This window comes from Sturnira hondurensis, unplaced genomic scaffold (genome assembly GCF_014824575.4).
Source record: "Sturnira hondurensis isolate 20B ecotype Veracruz unplaced genomic scaffold, ASM1482457v3 Scaffold0021354, whole genome shotgun sequence".
In the NCBI taxonomy this organism is placed as follows: Eukaryota; Metazoa; Chordata; class Mammalia; order Chiroptera; family Phyllostomidae; genus Sturnira; species Sturnira hondurensis.
This window is the reverse complement of record NW_028093985.1, coordinates 7,343,928-7,363,220: the sequence shown is the minus strand read 5'-3', so window position 1 is coordinate 7,363,220 and position 19,293 is coordinate 7,343,928. Positions and strand designations below refer to the sequence as shown.

Below are 19,293 nucleotides of genomic sequence, written 5' to 3'. Positions count from 1 at the left end.
GGTATTGGTTTCAGGTGTACAGCATATAGGTCAGACAATCATATGCTTTACCCAGTGTTCCCCCCAATATTTCCAGTACCCAACTGGCCAGTACCATACATGTTTTTACAATATCATTGACTGTATTTCCTATGTTGTACTTTACGTCTCTGTGACTACTTTGTAACTACCAATTTGTACTTCTCAATCCCTTCACCTTTTTCACCCAGTCCCCCAACCCTTCTCTCCTCTGGAGACCATCAGTCTGTTCTCTGCATCTATGAGTCTGTTTTCGTTTTGTTGTCCATTTATATTGTTCTTTAGATTCCACACATAAGTGAGATATGGTATTTGTGTTTCTCTGACTGACTTATATCACTTAGCATAATACCCTCTAGGTCCATCCTTGTTGTCACAAATGGTAAGATTTCATTCTTTTTCATTGGACACCCTAGACTTTGGTGGACTAATAAGCTCCGATCTTACAAACTCTAATTTAGATTCTGTCATTTCTCTGCCTCAAATGCTCTCTGCTCAATACCATGTCAAAAACCACAATTCTAAGAATCTGACACTGTACTTCCTACAAATTTTCCCATTTTTGGTAGCAAGTAACATGTACTTGTGTCCTGTCTGCAAGTCCTACGAGGGTGTTCTCTTCCTGGGTGCAGCAGGGCGAATCCCTGGAACTCTCCAGAAAGGACTCTGTTTTCTTAAGAAATCTAGTGTCTATAGAGGTTGTGGGAACTTTTTAGGCTTTCTCAATTCAGTAAGCTGACATGGGGCTAGTTCACACTGGTTTTTCCATTTGACAGTATCTAGTGTTAAAGAGCATTTTCTTCCCCAAACTGAAATCCACCCGCACACACAAGTGTCCACCACATGCAAAGCACTGTGCCATAAGAAGCTATGACACAGAACACGATGAAGTGAGAATTTAGTGCACATATTCCATTTTCCATGTAAATATTTTAATTGCCACTCATGTAGAATACAAATACAAAAAGTAATGACGCTTTCCCTTACCAGAAACTTGAATAAGAAAAACGAAACCTACATTAAGAAAAACATAAAACCTTACTAAGAAAAATTAAACCTTTGTTGTTAAAGTTCTTAGTTTTCCTAGAACTTGACAAAATCATTCTAAATGAGTAAATGTGGAAGAAAAGCCTGGAAGAATCAACACTGTAAATATTGCAAAAGGACCCATCCCTCCCAGATAATATATACATTCCATGTCATTCTGATTGAAAATACCAGTGGCCAACGTTCTCATTCCTCCCTGGTATCGGTATTAGGTTTTCGGTGAAGAACCGCCATGCTGATCGCCTGAAGAGGGAAGTCTTGAGCAGAATGCTGCCTAAAATTTCTCTTTGCTTAGTACTTTTCTACATCCCTAGAAAAACCACACACTTAGTTTTTATAGAAGAGGTTCTTTTTCTAAATAGTTACTTGTATGCCAAACTTCTGAGTATCACATCCTATTTTCCTATTCATTTCATTTAGGAATTGGGGGTAACATAATAAAAATCATACTCAAAATTGCAAATAAACCATTTAAAATTACTTTTAAAAGAAATAATTATCATCAGGGATAGTTTTGTGGTTGTTGTTAATTTATGGATTTGAGAGAGAGAAAAAAACATGGATTTGTTGTTCCACTTGTTTGTGCGTTCATTGGTTGCCTCCACAAGCCCTGACCGGACAGATATGGAAGCCACAACCTTGAACCCACAACCTCGGCACACCCAGATGATGCCCTAACCAATGAAGCTGCCTGGCCAGGGCCCCGTTTCAATTTAAATAAAAGCACAAAGTTAGTTAGTCAGGCACAGATATAAGAGGATATTAACTTCCTCCCCACACCAGAATTATTCTGTAACAACCAGAAGACTGAACATATTTGTATAAACACCTCTTGAAATCCAGCTTGATGCCTTTATTGCTTCTCACAGCTTCAGCCAGCCATTCCTGCAGAGTGTTGTCACTGCCTGATTCAGGAGGATGGGCCATGGTCGGCTGGCCGGGGTCTGACCCGTTGCTTGGAAGGAGGACATCAGCCTCTATCATGTGAGCCGTACCTGTCCAAACAAAAGAACTTCAGTTAATGCTAACAAAATAGGGACTGCAGAAGATTCCCCGCCTGCTATCCTTTTGAGGAAGGTCAAAAGAATAATAGAAAACTACCATTTACTGAGTAACTACTAAGTGCCAGGTACTATGCTAGGTCTTCACACGTTATTCTTGTTTTTTACAAATAAGCAAGCATTTGGTGAGGAGTTAAATAACATTCCCACACAGTGTTTAAGCTGTTGTCGTATTATTTAATTTCTTCCCAGTATATACCAAAACGAATATACAAAAGAAGGCTTAGTAACCATTTATTTCAGTTTCCGAGAATAAAAATATTACTTTTATCTTCTCACTCCTCAAATTAGAAACTGCAAATATTTATGGCTTATGTTTCAGATTCCTTTCTTTGACTTGAAGCTTAGCTACTGTTTAAAGCTGTGGACAAAAAAAGGGGCCACACACTAAACCTGACAAGGTCAGGGGAGGTCCGAGAGGCAGGCATTACAAACTCAGAGACCAAAAGTAACCACGTACGATGGTCCGAACATAAAAATTTCTAACTAAATTCGAATCACTGCAGGTAATCACATCCTAGGCCTTTAGCTTCCTTAACACAGGTCAATCTTTACCTTAACTGAGCCTGTCTATCATCTTTCTGCATCTAAGATAACATACCCTAACATGTCGGAGCAATTCCCTTTTTCTGGAGCCCCCAGAGAAGCAGACCACAGAACCCCTCACTGTTATCTTGTTCCTCAAATACTATCTCTCTGTGCTGTAAATGTTATTAAATATCCCTTTCCCAAAGATGTAAAAAAAGTATGTGTATCTCCATTTAACTCTTTCTCCAATCTCAGAGATTTCTCTACTTTGCTTTCTCCTCCCTCCCTAATCAATGCATTTCATGTCACCACCCTTATATCTCCTTTGATTTTAATGTATACAATAAGCTGTAAAACTGCCGTTCTCTGGAGCAGTTTCTCAGTCTGTTGAGATTTGCTTCCCAGCAACTGTCATCAGTTTGGTTCACATAAACTCATAAAAATTCTGTACAGGTTTGGACATCTCTTACATCGACAGAGCACACATCCCTGGAATAGGTGATAAGCTTCACCAGTCACAGCGTGAATGTGCTTAGCAGGCTGTGGTGGACTGACTCCAAAGACGGCTGACAATTCCTCCTATACATATATAAACCTCTCTTCTCTTGTTCCTCCCCTTGAGTGTGGGTAGACCTTGTGGCTTGCTTAACCCAACAGAAGATAACGGAAGAAAAACCATCAGTTCTAGTCCTAGCCCTTAAAATGACCAGCAGCTCCTACTTTCATCCTCTTGCAAGGCAGCCGCCATGCACGGTGTGCAGGCAATCCTACTGAGGACAGCGCCATGAGGGGCCCCGCCTCCACCACTCGGAACAGAACAACCAGCTGACCCACAAAGTCATGAGGAATTAAAAATCACTGTTATTGAAAACTGTACTTGAACAAGAATTAAATAAAAATAAAAATTTAAAAAATAAAAACAAACACTGTTATTTTAAGCCACTAATTTTGAGGTTAGTTTATTATACAGCTGTAGGAAAAAATAGTTACCTGGAAGTGGAGCATTGCCATAAAAGCCCGAAACACGGCTCTGGCGTTAGGACCTAGTAGAATTCTGGAAGGGCGGGGAGTTGGACGAGCAATGAGGAAATTCCTATTGGGAGCTTGAGAACAGACCACCTGTTTTATATAGGAATGGAAGTTCTGGCAATATTGCCATTTTAGCAACTGGTGAGAGACAGAAAGGGTACCTAACAAGTTTACAGATTTGGCTAATGAGTTCTCCCCACAGAATACTGAGAGTGCCAACTGGCTTCTTTTAGCTGCCTAGACACAGAACGGGGAGAGTGAGTTAAATAATTAACCACTCAGATTTTAGCATACAGAAATATTTCCAATTGACGACTTGTGCTGAGTTGGAAAATGAAGTCTATCCTCTTCAGTTGGCAAAAGATTCTCAAAGTGAGAGACAGCCTCGGGAAAAAGTCAAATCCAGGGTGCTGCCTGTAAACTATGACCTCTGGGTTAAGATCAAGTCAAGGGTGCAATTACAAGACCATTTGTTAAGAGAAAGATGGTGCCTCATGTACCCATACAGCTGGACAAAAGAAATTCTAGAATCTAAAGGGTGTTGCCTCGCAGCATCCTAACCTAACCAGCAGACCAAAGCAGAGAGAGGCTTACCTCCAAGAGGTTCAGAGTTAGGGTTTTTGATTAGAGAAATGGTTTATAACTTGATATACAGAAAGCCCACTACATTTTTAATTGTACTGTATCCACTTGGACCAAAAAAGCAGAGGTGGTTCGGAAGGAGAAGAGGTCTGTGGGCTCTCAAACTTCCACACGCAGGACACAGGCTGAAAGGCTACTTGGCTGCAAATTTGAGCTATTTTCCCAGAAACATTTAAGAGCAGATCAACAACACTGGGCTTTAGGGAAATGCAAATATAAACAATAATGAGATAGTAATTCATACACAGTGGGATGGCTATAATGAAAAAGACAGTAATAAGTTGCCAAGGAAGTGGAGAAATCAGAATCCTCATTCACTCTGCTGGAAGGAATATAAAAAAGTACAGCTGCTTTAGAAAAGTTTGGTATTTTCTTAAAAACTTAAACCCAGTGTTACCATGTGACCTAACAATTCTACTCATAGGCACATAGACAAGGGAAGTAAAAACATGTCCACTCAAACTTGCATACAATTGTTCACAGAAGCATTATTTATATTAGCCAAGAAATGGAAAACACCTAAATAGGCCAGCAAGACGTGATATAACATACAATTAAATATTACTCAGCCACAAAAAGCAATAAAGTACTGATACATGTTACAACGTAGATGGATGTTGAAAGCATGCTAAGTGAAATAAGCCAGTCACAAAAGGCCACACGTGAAAGTGAAGTATAAGCTACTACCCTGAATTTTGATTCTGGGGTCAGAAGAAGTCTCTGAGGAAGTGCAATTCAGCTGATACCCAAGGATGCATAAGAGAGTAGCCAAGCAAAGGGTGAGGAAAGAGTATTCCTGGAAAGCATACTCATGACAGCCTGAGGAGGAAGAGAGCTTAGCCATGTGAAGAACTGTAAGGACGGCATGCTGGGATGTAAGAACCCCATGACAGACGCAGTTGGAGAAACAGGCCAGTTCACGCAGGGCTTTACAGGTTATTGTGGTGGTTTGAAGACTCCAATAAATAGCAACCCCTTCTCCATATGGATTCATGGAGAAATAAAACAGCCAAGTTGGCAGATGGGGTTCATCGCATTACCTTTATTACCTACAAAGCTAGTTCAGAAGATGCAGCTTAGTGAGAGCTAAATGAGCTTGCCAACTCCTACCTTCTACACCTCCCAGTTCAAACTTTGGAACAGCCTCTTTCAAGCCAAGTTCCAGCAAACACAAATATGCAGACTGCTGCTTCCCACTGTCCCAGTGGAAGAGCAGAGAAAAGCACACTCATTTGTCCAGAACCTTTGATAGATCCACTCTATCCAGTCAAAAAGAACACACCAAAAAAGTATCTTTGCCTCTATGAGAATAATCAGTGAGGCAGACTCCAAAGCACTTACGGAAATAGCTCTCCTCCTGGTAACCAGAGTGGTAGAACTAAACGAAGTCTCATCCCACAGCTACAGTAAGGATTTTTCATGGAAAACCATCACAGAGTTTTAAATTAAAAAGGCTTGATTCATGTTGAAAAGCACCACTAAGGATGCTAGGTAGAAAATGAATGGAACAGGAGCAACTGTGGCAGCAATTAAATGATTTAGCAAATTAGGGCTGACTCATATCTACTGGCTGTTTCTGGGGGTAAGTTCACAGAAATTCAGGTTGGAGCTAATAAAGTAACTTATTATCTCACACAGATAGAAGTCCAGGGGTAGGGTGGGCTCCAGGTGTGGTGTAGTCAGCAGCTGGATGATGTTATTAGTGTCTTCGTGTCTCAATTCTTGACTATCCTTGGTGCGTCTTCAGGCGGATTTCTACTATGATGGTAAGATGGCTGACCACACCGCTGGGGCTACAGACTTCAGAGTTCACATATTTCAGTGTTAAGGTAGAAGTCTCCTTTTGAGCCAGGTTAGATCATTTGCCCACCACGGGAACAATATTGAAACAGCACACAAACCACATTGGCTAGCTTAAACCAGTACTATTTCCCTGAAGCAGATCGATGATGAATACAATCTTGAATTGTTTTACGGAAACAGTACTGCACATGTGTCCCTGGAACCAAAGGATTGGGATATGACCAGAACTTGAACACTGGAACCCTTTCAGAAGCAAAGGGTCTGCTGTCCAGGAAGATCTGATTGCTAAGCCTTGTACCACAAATGGCCAAGTTACCAAACTCCCCAAACTGCCCTGCCAGGGCTTCTGCATACCTCTTCCCAGTAACTCCTTCAAACTCTCTGATTTTAAGCCATCAAGAACTTTGGGCTTCTGAGCAACAGCTTTCCACGTCATCTTGAGGAATGCTAGCAATAAAACAACCCTCATTGCTCTACTGCAGTTCTCAGTGTTCCGTGTTTGGTTCTGCTGGGGCCACGTGACGAACTCTTTCTGTTCCGAACAATATGAATCATCAAGGGAACTCCAAGAGCTGATTAATTTATTCTGATCTACCATCCACCCTGGGCCTAGGAATGGAATCAGCTTCCACGTGGTTGTGTGAATTCCCCAAACTATAAAACTTGGGGCTCCAGTTGCCTAACGGGAGGATATTATCTGAGGAGTAAGTAAGTAACCCATGAGAACTTCCAAGATCGACACCAGACTGCCAGCAACTGGAGATGACTTACCATTAGTAATTTTAAAAACAAAGTTAAGAGGAAAGTGTTCGTATTTAACTAGATTTTTTCTAGGTGTGAAACTTCTATGTACCCTATTATGAAGCATAAATTTTTAAGATATTTTCCCAAATTTTTAGTTGTTGTTACATAGAAATACAATTTATTTTCCATGTTGACTTTGTCTTGACATTTCTAAATTTACCTATGAATTACAATAATTTATCTAGGAATCTTTTTGATATTCTATATAGCAACCATATGTCTATAAATAAATTTTATTTTTTCTTTTTCTACCTTTCTTCAATTTTTTTTAAATTGACATATAATTCACATACTCTAAAAATCACCCTTTTAAAGTATACCATCCATTGGTTTTCAGAATATTCAGAAGGTTGTGCAACCATGACCACTATCTAATTCCAAAAAATTTTATCATCCTGAAAAGAAACCCTGTACCCATTAGCATTCGCTCCCTATTCCCTACTACTGCCAGCTCCTGGCAGCCATTGTTGGGAACCGCTCTGCCTGGTTTCAGGAATTGTAACTACCCCCCATGGCTAAGGATGAGTGAATGACCTCCGGAATGTGAGCCACAGGAGACAAAGCTTGTCTCTGGTAGCAAACACAGCCTGTTTCCTCTCCCTGCCCCCAAAGCATGGTCAGTAGTCAGAGACTGGTACAACTCCTCATAGCGAGGGGCAACCTAAGCCAGACTCAATCACTTGGTAGGCCATCATGGAAGGACTGGGGGTGGGGGGCTGCAACAAAGAGCAAACAGTGGACCCTTGCCCCCAAGCTATTCTAACATAGCCCACATCCCCTTCTCCTCTGGGAGAAGCGCTTCCTGACTCTAATCCACTTGAGCCTGAAAACCTGATGGGGAGGGGGTGCAGATCCTTGCCTTGCTAGAGCGGATCCGGGGAAATCTGGTACAAGAAAGAATTCCTAAAAATCCTGTGAAGCCTGCTTTGCTAAGAGTGCTTTCATTCATATGATAAGGGTCCCAGCAGGAAATGAGTATGCCTCTCAAAGTTTCTGCAAATCTCTTCCTGACAGACACTGACTCAGACTCTGAAGCCCTCAGATACCTTTGAAATGTTATCTACTGTTTGATCCTTGCTGCCCTGTATTCCTGTGTATTACAACCCAATAAAAGCCCCTGGAGGAAGGGGCTCAAGGCCTTTTTTCCTCTGAGAAACTGGCCACCTCTCCTCCCCAAGCAGATCGTGTCTTGGTAGTGTTTACTTTCATCCCTGGTGGATGGGGGGACTTGAGGGCAAAGTCACCCCCACAAACCATGAGTCAATGTTTTTCCTGAAGCATTGCTTTTGCTAAAATCCATTTATTAATAATCACTTTGCCAGTATTATGTGCCAGATTCTCTTTTGGGTATTAGGGATTCAATATTAAACAAGACAAAGCACCTCCCTTTGAGCAACAAATAAAAACAACGTAAAACGGTATCTCTACAATGCAAGAAATTCATATTCAGATACATTATCCAGATACACGATAGAGTAAAATGCAAAAAATGCATGCACTTTACAATAAAACATGAGATTCCAAGGAATTTTCCTTGTTAAACTGGGTCACTTCAAGCTATTCAAAAGCCATCTAGTGATAGACATTTGCTACAATCTGCTGCTACAGCCAATGGGGGTACTTCATAGGAAAAGGCTGAGAGAACACTACAGAGTTCACCTATATAATGAAGGGTTCACCTATATATCTATACAGATATAGATTATAGACAGATATAGATATAGATATAGACAGATATTATTATAATTGGAGTTAGCAAGCCAGAAGTCTTGGTTTCTAGCTGAGGCACAAATACTGCCCACAGCAATTAATTATAAATTAGTATGCAATGTCTTCATCCATCCATTCAACAAAGAGTTATTGAGCCTCTCCTTAGTACACCGGGAAACACAAATATATGTAAAACACATGACCCTGGTCTTAAAATTTTTGCTCAAATCACAACAGTATAATATAAGCAAGTGCAATAATACAGAACAGTTTCAAATAAGACATTCAAATGGCAAATCACTTCAAGAAAATAAGAAATTCTCCCATTATGGAAATTTGTTCATTTTGTAAACAAAATGAGATCCTTTTTTTTTCCCAATTTTTTTATTTAATTATTTTTCAAGTACAGTTTTCTGTCTATTATTCCCATCCCATCCCACCCCCCATCCTCCCCCAAAATGAGATCCTTTATAAAAATGTTTATGTCACCTTATCACCCTGGTCAGATGGCTCAGTTGGTTGGAGCACTGTCCCATACACCAAAAGGTTGTAGGTTCCATTCCTGGTCAGGGCACATGTCTAGGTTGCGGGTTCAATTCCAGTCAGGGTGCATGTGGGAGGCAACCAATTGATGTTTCTGTCTCACATGGATGTTCTTTTCTCTCTCTCTCTCCTCTCTCTAAGATACATAAAATCAATAAACACATCCTCAGATGAGGATTAGAGGGAAAAATGTTTGTATCAGACTATAATTTACACTTGGATCATCTAAGTCTCTGGTACCTGTAAATATGCTCAGATATGAAAAAAAAAGGAGTTGAATTCATCTGTTATCCAACGTGAATATGAGCAATCACACTGACTTACTTTTCAGCGCCTCCTTCATCTGTGCCTTGTGGTTGGCTGCGTGATACCAAGTGATCTGGGCGCCGTCTTCTGTAGCGATCTGGTTATTTCTCAGAAAATACTGCAGTATATTTTCACTCCAAGATCCTAAAACAACAGCATTTGCATGAAAACAAATAGACTGTTTTACATGAAGTAAAAAAAATTTAATAGGAAAAGGTCATAGCCTATAATGAGAGAGAATAATAAAGTAATTAAACTGAGAAAAACATGAGATGTTAAAAAGATAGAGTATTATGCTGTAGCAGGTTAACACATATAAATATATAAACATACTATATATAAGGTAAGTAATGATTAGTAAACATAAGAGAGTCTGGACCTCTGAAGCATGAAAAAACTGGCAAGAAACATAAAAAAAAACTGGTAAGAAACACATATTTTAAAGCAGCAATTTTCACATTTCATCATCTCCACTCCTGGCCCCATAAATAAGTAAAATATATGTAAAGCCATAGCTGTATTAAAAACTTCTAAATTTTGTACAAGTTAATTGTTTTCTCCATCTGAAGCCCTGCTCTATATTTATATTAACATTTATATTGACAATTTAGAATCTTAAATTACACATTTAATCACTCTCGGCCTTTTAGCTAAGATCAGGTGTAACATCGGTTCTTATCAGTTTAAATTACACATTTAAGCATTTTTACCTTCAGAGTATGAGTCTCAGCATCATTTATCTGAGTGACTAAGTAAACTCTTGAGTTAATATTCACAAATTTATCTATCTTGTATAAATATACATTATTCCCTTATCTATCAACAACTTTTTGGCACACAAATTTTCTCTTAAACATTAAAATATGAGTTAACTGAGACTAACACAATTGAACACAGATCTACTCCAAATTATGCTATATCCTATAATAACAATGAGAAAAAGGTAAAAAAAAAACAATGAAAACAGTCATCTCTAATCTTACTTCTCTGATTCTTGTTCATTTATTTAAACATTGAAGTACCTACCACGTGGCTGCAAATTCCCTATGCATGAGATTTTGTCTTATGTTAATTATTTGTTTATTAACTCTGCCTAACAACAGTTAAAAAACTAAAAATGGCCACCATGAACTGCTGATCAGACACTGAGAAAAAGTAAAATTTGATTAGAAAATAGAGAAGCATATAACTTCAAACTAACATGTGTGGACTTCTCAACCAGTCTGTATGTTGGGCTACAGAATACAGGAGAGAATTGGCTGTAGCATCCACTACCCCCAAGGCAGCTTCCTACCCAAAACACATGGCCCTAGAGTACGTAATAGAGTCTGAGACTTTAAGATGAAAATACTAGGCTATCATTTTTTAAATATTTACATTGTGCATTTTTAGAAGGCACATTATTTACAACAGGCATGTCTGACGATGCAAAAATAATTAAATTTTAATATAATTTCAAGATAAAGTATGTGACTAAGGTAGATGTTAAGAATGAAGTTTTTGAGATACACCAGAAGATTCACAAAAAGGGTAATCATGCAATCAGAAAAAAATAAATATTAGTTAATGGTGTGTACCGGATGTATCCACAGCACCATTCAACTAAACATATTACAATCAAAAATTTTATAAGGGCAACTTACAGATTAACGAAAAAATATCATGACTCCAGAAAAATTTTTTAAATTTTTTATTTAATTCTTGTTCAAGTACAGTTTTCTGTCTTATATTCTCAGCCCTGCCCCCTCCCCAGTGCTCCCCACCTCCCTCCCATCTTTGTCCCCCACCTTAGTTATTGTCCATGTGTCCTTTATACTTGTTCATGTGAGTCCTTCCCCTTTTCCCCTGTGATTCTCTCCCCTCTCCCCTCTGGACCCTGTCAGCACGTTCTGCATTTCAGTGTCTTTGGTTACATTTTGCTTGCTTGTTTGTTTTGTTGTTTAGATTCCTGTTAACGGTGATATCATATGGTATTTGCCTTTAGAAATTTTAAAAAATTAAGTAAAAAGTTCTCCTTGCCCTGTTCATGGATGAAACTGCCACCTGATACTTAGTCACAGCTGTATATATCTATGGAATTTAAGAAAACTCCAATTATCTATGATCTAGGATATTTAGTACTATTTAAGTAGGCTGTAACTCTGAAAACTGGGCCAGGAGAAAGGCAAAATTAGTTGGAATTTTTATTTTTCTTTGTGTGTGTGTGTTTCTTTTTTCTTCCCATCACCATTTAGTCACCTTACACCTTACACCCCCCACCCCTGCAATCACCACATTGTTGTCCTGCAAATTTTAAAATTAAGATTTTGGGGAGAACAGTTTTAACTCTACAGAAAAAAACTGAGTGAAAGGTACAGCGAGTTCACATATGACCCTCCCCCATTCTTACACCTTTTTGTGGTGATGAAAAATTTTAAAAATTGATTATAGTAGTGACAGTTACACAACTCTTGAATACACTAAAAAGCCAATATATTACCAGCTTTGAATGAATGAATTGTATGCAAATTATCTCAAAAAGAAGAAAAAAAGAAAGAAGTTCTTAATAAAGAAAAATACATCTTTGGCCCAGAAATTCCACTTTCTTATATTTTCGTAAATTTATCCCATAAACAGATATGCTCACATGTGGGAAATGACACATTTAATACAAAACATTTATTGCAGCATTGTTTGTAATGGCAAAAAAGTGAAAATAACCTAAATATCCACCAACAGTAAATTCAGTAAATAAATATGGTATATCTATGCAATAGAACATTATTCAGCCATTAAAAAAGAGTGAAGCAAATCTATATGTACAGATACAGTGTATCCTCAAGACACACTAAGTGAAAAAAAAGGCAAGGTAGAGACTAATATATATATTTATTTATTTATTCTAATAGGAAGAATAATGACACCTCACCTCCAAAGATATCTATGACCTGATCCCTGGAAACTGTGAACATGTTATATTACATAGCAAGAAGGAATTAAGGTTACAGGTGGAATTAAGTTTGTTACTCAGCTGACTCTGAGGGGGAGCTGAGGCAGGAGACAGCACAGGAAGAACTCCGAGACTGCAATACTGTTACTGGCCAGCATCTAGCACCCTGGTTGCCAGGAAACGCCTTTTACCAGCTAGGTAGATTAAATAGTAAACTGAGGCAGGGAGGAGGAAAGAGACGAGTCTCACATGCTAACTCAATAGTCCTGAGCCTGGTCTGATAATATTGCCAGGTGCTCCAACATCACAAGAAACACTATGTTAGCAAGAAAGAAGGGAAGTCCTTGAAAATCTATGTAGCTTGTCCACTGTCTGGGAGAGAAAGCCTTGAAACTGTGCTTTCATCCCAAGACCTGAATGTGGGAGCGGGTCCCCGGTGCCCTCCAAAAGAGCCCATAAAACAACTTGGGTTAATTGCCTACCTCTGGTCACTACCTGTTTTATGAGGGAGTCCCTGATGCTTACAGAAAGAACCCATGAATAACTTTGGAAAGTTCCCCAATTTTAATTAACTGCCTCCTGTCACATATTTGCTTTACAACAAGACGAACAAATGGAGTCTGGAGCAAGATAAGAATTTGGGCTAACAGACCCCCACACATACCTAAGTTTGGGTTATCACATTCCCCAGGAAAGCTGGCACTGCATTTACCCGTTAATCAATATGCAACTTTTTTCTCCCATCCCACCGACTACATGAGTCCTCAGAACAAAGGATTCTCTCTCTCTCTCTCTCTCTCTCTCTCTCCCACCCTCCCCCCCCCCTCTCTCTCTCTGGCTCACAGCACTCTTGATGCTCCTGGCTCCAGAGCCACAGGGCCTCTGGCCACCCAGCCTCAGGTTGCCTGGGGGCTTGCCACTCTGGTTTTCCCCGTTCTTACTTTTATCGTCCTGCTTTGCCCTGAGACTTTGCCTTTCACCCCTTACTCTACCCAGTCCTGTTCTCTTCCATGGGAACGGACCACTAATAAACTGATTACATCCTAATAGATTTGCTGATCTATAATTCTTTACATGCCTCAGCAAGAAGAACCAGGTCTCTCCTTATCAACAAAGATAGTAGCATAAATCAGCCGGGTGGGCCCAATTTCATCACAAGGCCCTTATAAATGCAAGAGGGAGGCAGGAGGGTCAGTGTCAGAGTAATGCAGTATGAGAAAGACTCAACTAGCCCTTGCAGGCTTCGAAAATGCAGGGAGACAGTGAAGCAAGAACTCAAGCAGTCTCTAGGGCACGGGTGTCAAACTCATTTTCACCGGGGGGGGGGGGGGGGGGGGGGCCCGGNGGGGGGGGCGGGCATATCGGCCTCACAGTTGCCTTCAAAGGGCCGAATGTAATTTCAACTCCTTAACAGTTAAGGAGTAGTTACATTTATACAGTCCTAAAATTATTTTGGCCTTTTGAAAGCAACCACGAGGCTGATGTGCCGCCCCCCCGCCCGTGAAAATGACTTTGACACTCCTGCTCTAGAGGATGAGAAAGGCAAGAAGGCCGATTTCCTGCTAGAGCCCAACAGAGGGAGGGTGGCCATGCTGACACCTAGTTCAGTTTTAGTTCAGTGAGACCCATTTCACTGAAATTTAGTTCAGTGAACTAAACTAGTTCACTGAGGTAGGCAACTAGTTCACAGAGGTAGGCAACTAGTTTTAGTTCAGTGAGACCCATTTCAAATTCCAACCTCCAGAACTGTAATATATATCTGTGTTGTCCTAAGCCACTAAAAACTAATGCTTTAAAAAACTAGTTTGTATGTTTTTTAAATAGTAAGAGAAAATTTAAAAAGAGATATACAGTATATGATGGCAAATATACTATGACCTAAACTATATTTTCTTAAAAAGTTAGAATTGTTAGAAAATAGGAGCATACCATAAACTCACTATTGGTGCCTCTGAGTATTGTCATTATGCGGATTTCTTTCCTTCATGGTCTACAATAAGCATACACTATGTTTGCAGTCAGGAAAAAATTTAAACTGAGAAAAGGATGAAGGATACAATGTTAACACACTGAACTCAATTGAGTTCCTATATATGAGTAATGAACAAGTGGAATTTAAAGTGAAAAATAACACCATTTACACTAGCACCCAAAAAACCGAAATACTTAGGTATATATCTAACAAAATATGTACTAGATCTATATGAGAACTGCAAAACTCTGATGAATGAAACCAAAGAACTAAATAGAGAGATGTTCCATGTTCATGAATAGAAAGACTCAATATTGTCAAGATGTCAGTTCTTCCCAACTTGATCTAGAGATTTAAGCAATCCTAATCAAAATCCCACCAAGTTATTTTCCGGCTACTGACAAACTGATTCCAAAGTTTATATGGAAGCCAAAAACCCAGAAGAGCCAACACAATATTGAAGGAGAACAAAGTAATGATACTACCCAACATTAAGACTTACTGGGAAAATACAGCATTCAAGACAGTGCAATATTAGTGAAAGAACAAACAGATCACTGGAACTGGAGATCTCCCAAACAGACCTCCATAGTAGAGTCAACTGATTTTTGACAAAGGAACAAAGGCAATACAATGAAGCAAAGAAAGTCTTTCCCACACATGGTTCTCAGACTGGACATCCACATAAAAAATGAATCTAGACACAGAACTTACACCTTTCACAAAATTAACTCAAAATAGATCATAGACCTAAATGCAGAATGCAAAACTATAACACTCCTAGAGGATGGGGGGAAATATAGATGACCTTGAGTGTGTCATGAAAGGCACCATTCATGAAATAACAGATTAGCTGGACTTAATTAAAATGAAAAACTGCTCTGGGAAAGGCAATGTCAAGAAAATAAGAAGCCCTGGCTGGTGTAGCTCAGTGGATTGAGCGCGGGCCTGNGGGGAAATATAGAATCCAAAGAACTTGAGACACGTGGTTATAAACTAAGGGGGGCAGAATGGTGGGGGAGGGAGGGTGCGGGTGGAAGGGATTGAAGGGGGGAATAGAACAACTGTAATGGTATAATCAATAAAATATATTTTAAAAAAAAAATACTTAAAAAAAAAAAAGAAAATAAGAAAAGCCAGACTGGGAGAAAATTTTTGCAAAAGACACATCAGATAAAGGACATTTATCCAAAAATATAGAAAGAATTCATAAAACTCAACAATAAGAAAGCAATCCAATTTAAAAAATGGGCCAAAGACCTCAACAAACAATTAGCCAAAGAAGACACATGTATGGCAATCAGAAAAGGTGTTCCACATGACGTGTCCTAAGAGAAACACAAAACAACAAAGTACAACTACACACCTATTGGAGTGGCCAAAACCCAGAACACCAATAACACCAAATGCTGGTGAGGATGTGAAGCAACAAGAACTCACATTTATTGTTGGTGGGGATGCAAAATGACACAGACACGTTGAAAGAGTTTCTTATAAAACTAAGCATACTTTTACCATATGATCCACTTCGCTCTCTGCTATTTACCCAAAGGAGTTGAGAACATATCCACACAAAAACCTGCACGTAGATGTTTACAACAGCTTTTTTCATAATTACCAAAACTTGGAGGCAACCAAGATGTGGTTCAGTGTGCAAATAGATAAACTGTGGCACATCCAAACAATGAAATATTATTCGATGCTAAAAAGAAATGAGCTATCAAGCCAAAAAAAAAAAAGGACATGGAGGAAACTTAAATGCATATTACCAAGTGAAAGAAGTCAATATGAAAGGATGATGTATGATTATATGTCACCTTTGAAATATTGTATGATATTGTACGAATAACGTATGATTCCAACTATATGACATTCTGAAAAAGGCAAAACAACGGAGACAGTAAAAAATCAGTGGCTGTCAGGGATTTCGGCGGGGTAGGGGATGAGTAGGTGGAGCACAGAAGATTTGGGTGCAGAGAAACCATTTTGTATGATACCATAATGATGAATACATGTCATTATACATTTCTCTAAACCCACAGAATGTACAGCACCAAGAAAAAAACCTGGTCAACAGTGGACTTAGGTGATTATGAGGTGATTATGATGTGTCAATGCAGGTTCACAATTGTAACTCGCCGGGAGAATGCTGATCATGGGAAGGCTACATATGTACCCAGTCAGGGGATATACCGAGAATCGGTTCCTCCCGCTCAATTTTCCTACGAACCTAAAACTTCTCTTAAAAAAGAAAAAATCCTTTTAAAAAGGGCGTAATATTATTGCCATTCTGGTCGCCCCAAACGCTTTATTCTTTCAACGTCCACGGCGGGAACCAAGGTCCAGGTCAGTGGACTGTGGGCGCGCGCTGAGAGCGCGGATCGCGAGGATCTAAAAAAGGGAAGGGTGCTGCCAGAGGAGTCGCTCAAAGCGCCCTTAACACCCCGCACGAGGCGAGAGAAAGCGCAGGTCGTGGAGCCAATTCTGCGGAGCGGGAACCTTGGCTTACCAGGGCCCCCAGCTGTCGTTGCCATGGTGACGGGACGCCCGCAGTCCGCGCAGGCGCTAAGCCGCGTGCCCCAGAGAAGTGCTGTCACAGGTGGTTCGAAAAACCGACTCAGCCACCGGCGAGGAGAGGCCTCCTAGGGCCGCCCGGGAGGAAACTGGCGAAGCGGAGGCGGAAGCGGCGAGGGGGTGGCGGTGCGCACGCTCAGAGGCTGTGGCTCGAGTTTCGCTGGTGCGCAGACTCCGTTTTGCGTCCCAGTGTCGGACGAATTGTTCTTTGGGAAAGTAGTCGAAAGGGGTGGTCCTGTGAGCGTCGCTGTGCCGGTCGGGGAACGCAGGGGCAGAGAATGAGACCCAAGATTGGAAGCAGTTAGTGGTGTGGGGTACGAATTTCCGAAGTTGGTTATATTTTCTCTTAGTTTTAGTAGCATCCTAAAATGACATGGAGTCATTTCTTAATTTAAAAAATTAATGTTTCTGCCGGAGTACGGAACTGGTAACTTGAAAGTTTCCTGTCCCCTTCTCTGTTTACCAGGGTTCACTCAGAAAACACTAGCAACTAGACTCTCACACCCACTGCCTTCTTTTGCCCTCCTTAATTCCTTACTTTCAACAACTATTCTGGAGATGGAGAAAGAACCTCCCGCCTGGTCAGATATATCTGAATTAGCACTGGCGTTTTCTGGTTCTGTGACTAATACAGTTTACTCTGTCAGTTGTAAGATTAGAATGACTGCATCACCCGATACATAACACAAAGACAGCTCTTCTCACCCAGCCTTTTGGATTTTAATATACTGAAGTCTTTCTAGACTTGAGTCGTAATTATTTGAATCTCTCTTCAATCAAGATTCTGTTTTCTCTGCATATTCTCTAGCTTAATCAAAAGTATTTCTTGAATTTCAGGAAACACTAAATTTTAACAACTTAAGCTGCATTTTTTTAAAAAAAATTTGAGACACTATCGATTTGTATTTGATTTGTATTTCCCTCATAATTTAAAATGGATACATTTAAAGTGTACAATTCATTGTATTCGTAGTGTACTCAGATTTATGCAGCCAGCACCACAATCAACTTTCGAACATTTTCATCACCCCAAAGCAGTCATTCCACAAACACCCCTCCCCGCCCACGCCCCGCAACCCTAAGTAACTACTACAAATCATCTTTCTGTCTCCGCAGATTAAACTATTCTGGACATTGTATATAAATGGAGTGATACAATATGTTAGATCGGAGTTGCTCAAGAAACTGAGGGAGGCAATGAACTAAGGAGCAGGGTTTATTAGTGGGAAATAAGAGGGAAAGTGGGGCCAACTAAGTGAGGTTAGGACTCGCTGGGTTGTTCTTAGGTCAGGGTTTTTTAAGCGCAAAAACCTGCTAAGGATAACTGGTTGGATTGCCAGAGTCTGATTGGCTGGAGCTGGCTGCTGGGTGCCATTTCTGCTGGCCATCGTTCTTGATACATCTTGTCAGGTTCAAGTTAACGCTGCATCCTGTTATGACGGATAGGCCAACACCAGACCCCAATCTTTGCCGGGCATCTGTTTGTCCTGGGTAGGGTCAGCAGGCAGTTTCCCAGGCAGGCATACAGGCTAACAAAAGTTTCCCACAGTACAGTTTTCCCACCTGGTGATTTTCCATTCCTGCTAGGCCTACTTAGGTCTGTCACAATATATAGTTTTTTTTGTGACTGGCTTCTTTCACTTGGATTACTATTTTCAAGGTTCATCCATATCGTACTGTGTACCAGTACTTTATTCTTTTTTATGGCCAAATAAAATTCTGTTGTTTGCATATAGCACATTTTATTTATCCATTCTTCAGTTGATAGGCATTTGTATTGTTTCCACTTTTTGTCTACTAATGAATAATGATACTATGAACATTCATGGACCAGTTTTGAGTGGAAGTGTAAAGTATGTGGACATATTTCTCGTGTATATATACATAGGAGTGGAAATGCTCATTCACAAAGTAGCTTTATATTTCACTTTTTGAGGAACTGCCGGTTTTTCAAAACAGCTATACCATTTTATTTTATTATGTGTGTGTAATAAAAGTCTTTATTTAGTGGGATTTTTTTTTCCTTCATAAAAAAAAAAAAGAACCCTCACAGAATGGACAAGTCTTCAGATCAGGCTGTGTAGAATACAGAGGAAATGGTGACAGCATTAGTGCACTTTGGCCTAAGATGTTACAAACATAATGAGTAGCTGGGGATTTCTGGCACACAACTGTGTGGCATAGAAAGCCAAACAGCTGGCCATCCTCAACAAGGGCAGCTGCCACTTGTGTTTGCTTTTCGCAGATGCCCAGCTATACCACTGTACATCCCACAGCAGTGCATGAGAGTTCCAGTTTCTCCACATCCTCACCAACACTATCTGTTT

At 40.0% G+C, this 19,293-nt stretch overlaps 1 protein-coding gene across 2 annotated transcripts in view; it reads right to left on the bottom strand.

The window, feature by feature from the left end:
• Positions 1-17,022, bottom strand: part of FAM151B (family with sequence similarity 151 member B) — a 33,818-nt gene extending 16,796 nt beyond the window's left edge. Inside the window, exons 1-3 of one of the 2 annotated variants that reach the window (XM_037032364.1) lie at positions 16,902-17,022; positions 9,510-9,635; positions 1,895-2,060 (exon numbers count right to left, since the gene is read on the bottom strand). In XM_037032364.1, coding sequence (XP_036888259.1) covers positions 1,895-2,060; positions 9,510-9,635; positions 16,902-16,926 — 317 coding nt within the window. In that variant the 5' untranslated portion in view covers positions 16,927-17,022. Of the gene's footprint in view, positions 1-1,894; positions 2,061-9,509; positions 9,636-15,758; positions 15,847-16,901 lie in introns of those variants that run through there. The other variant, XM_037032365.1, reaches the window with a different exon arrangement.
• Positions 17,023-19,293: the final 2,271 nt, after the last annotated feature.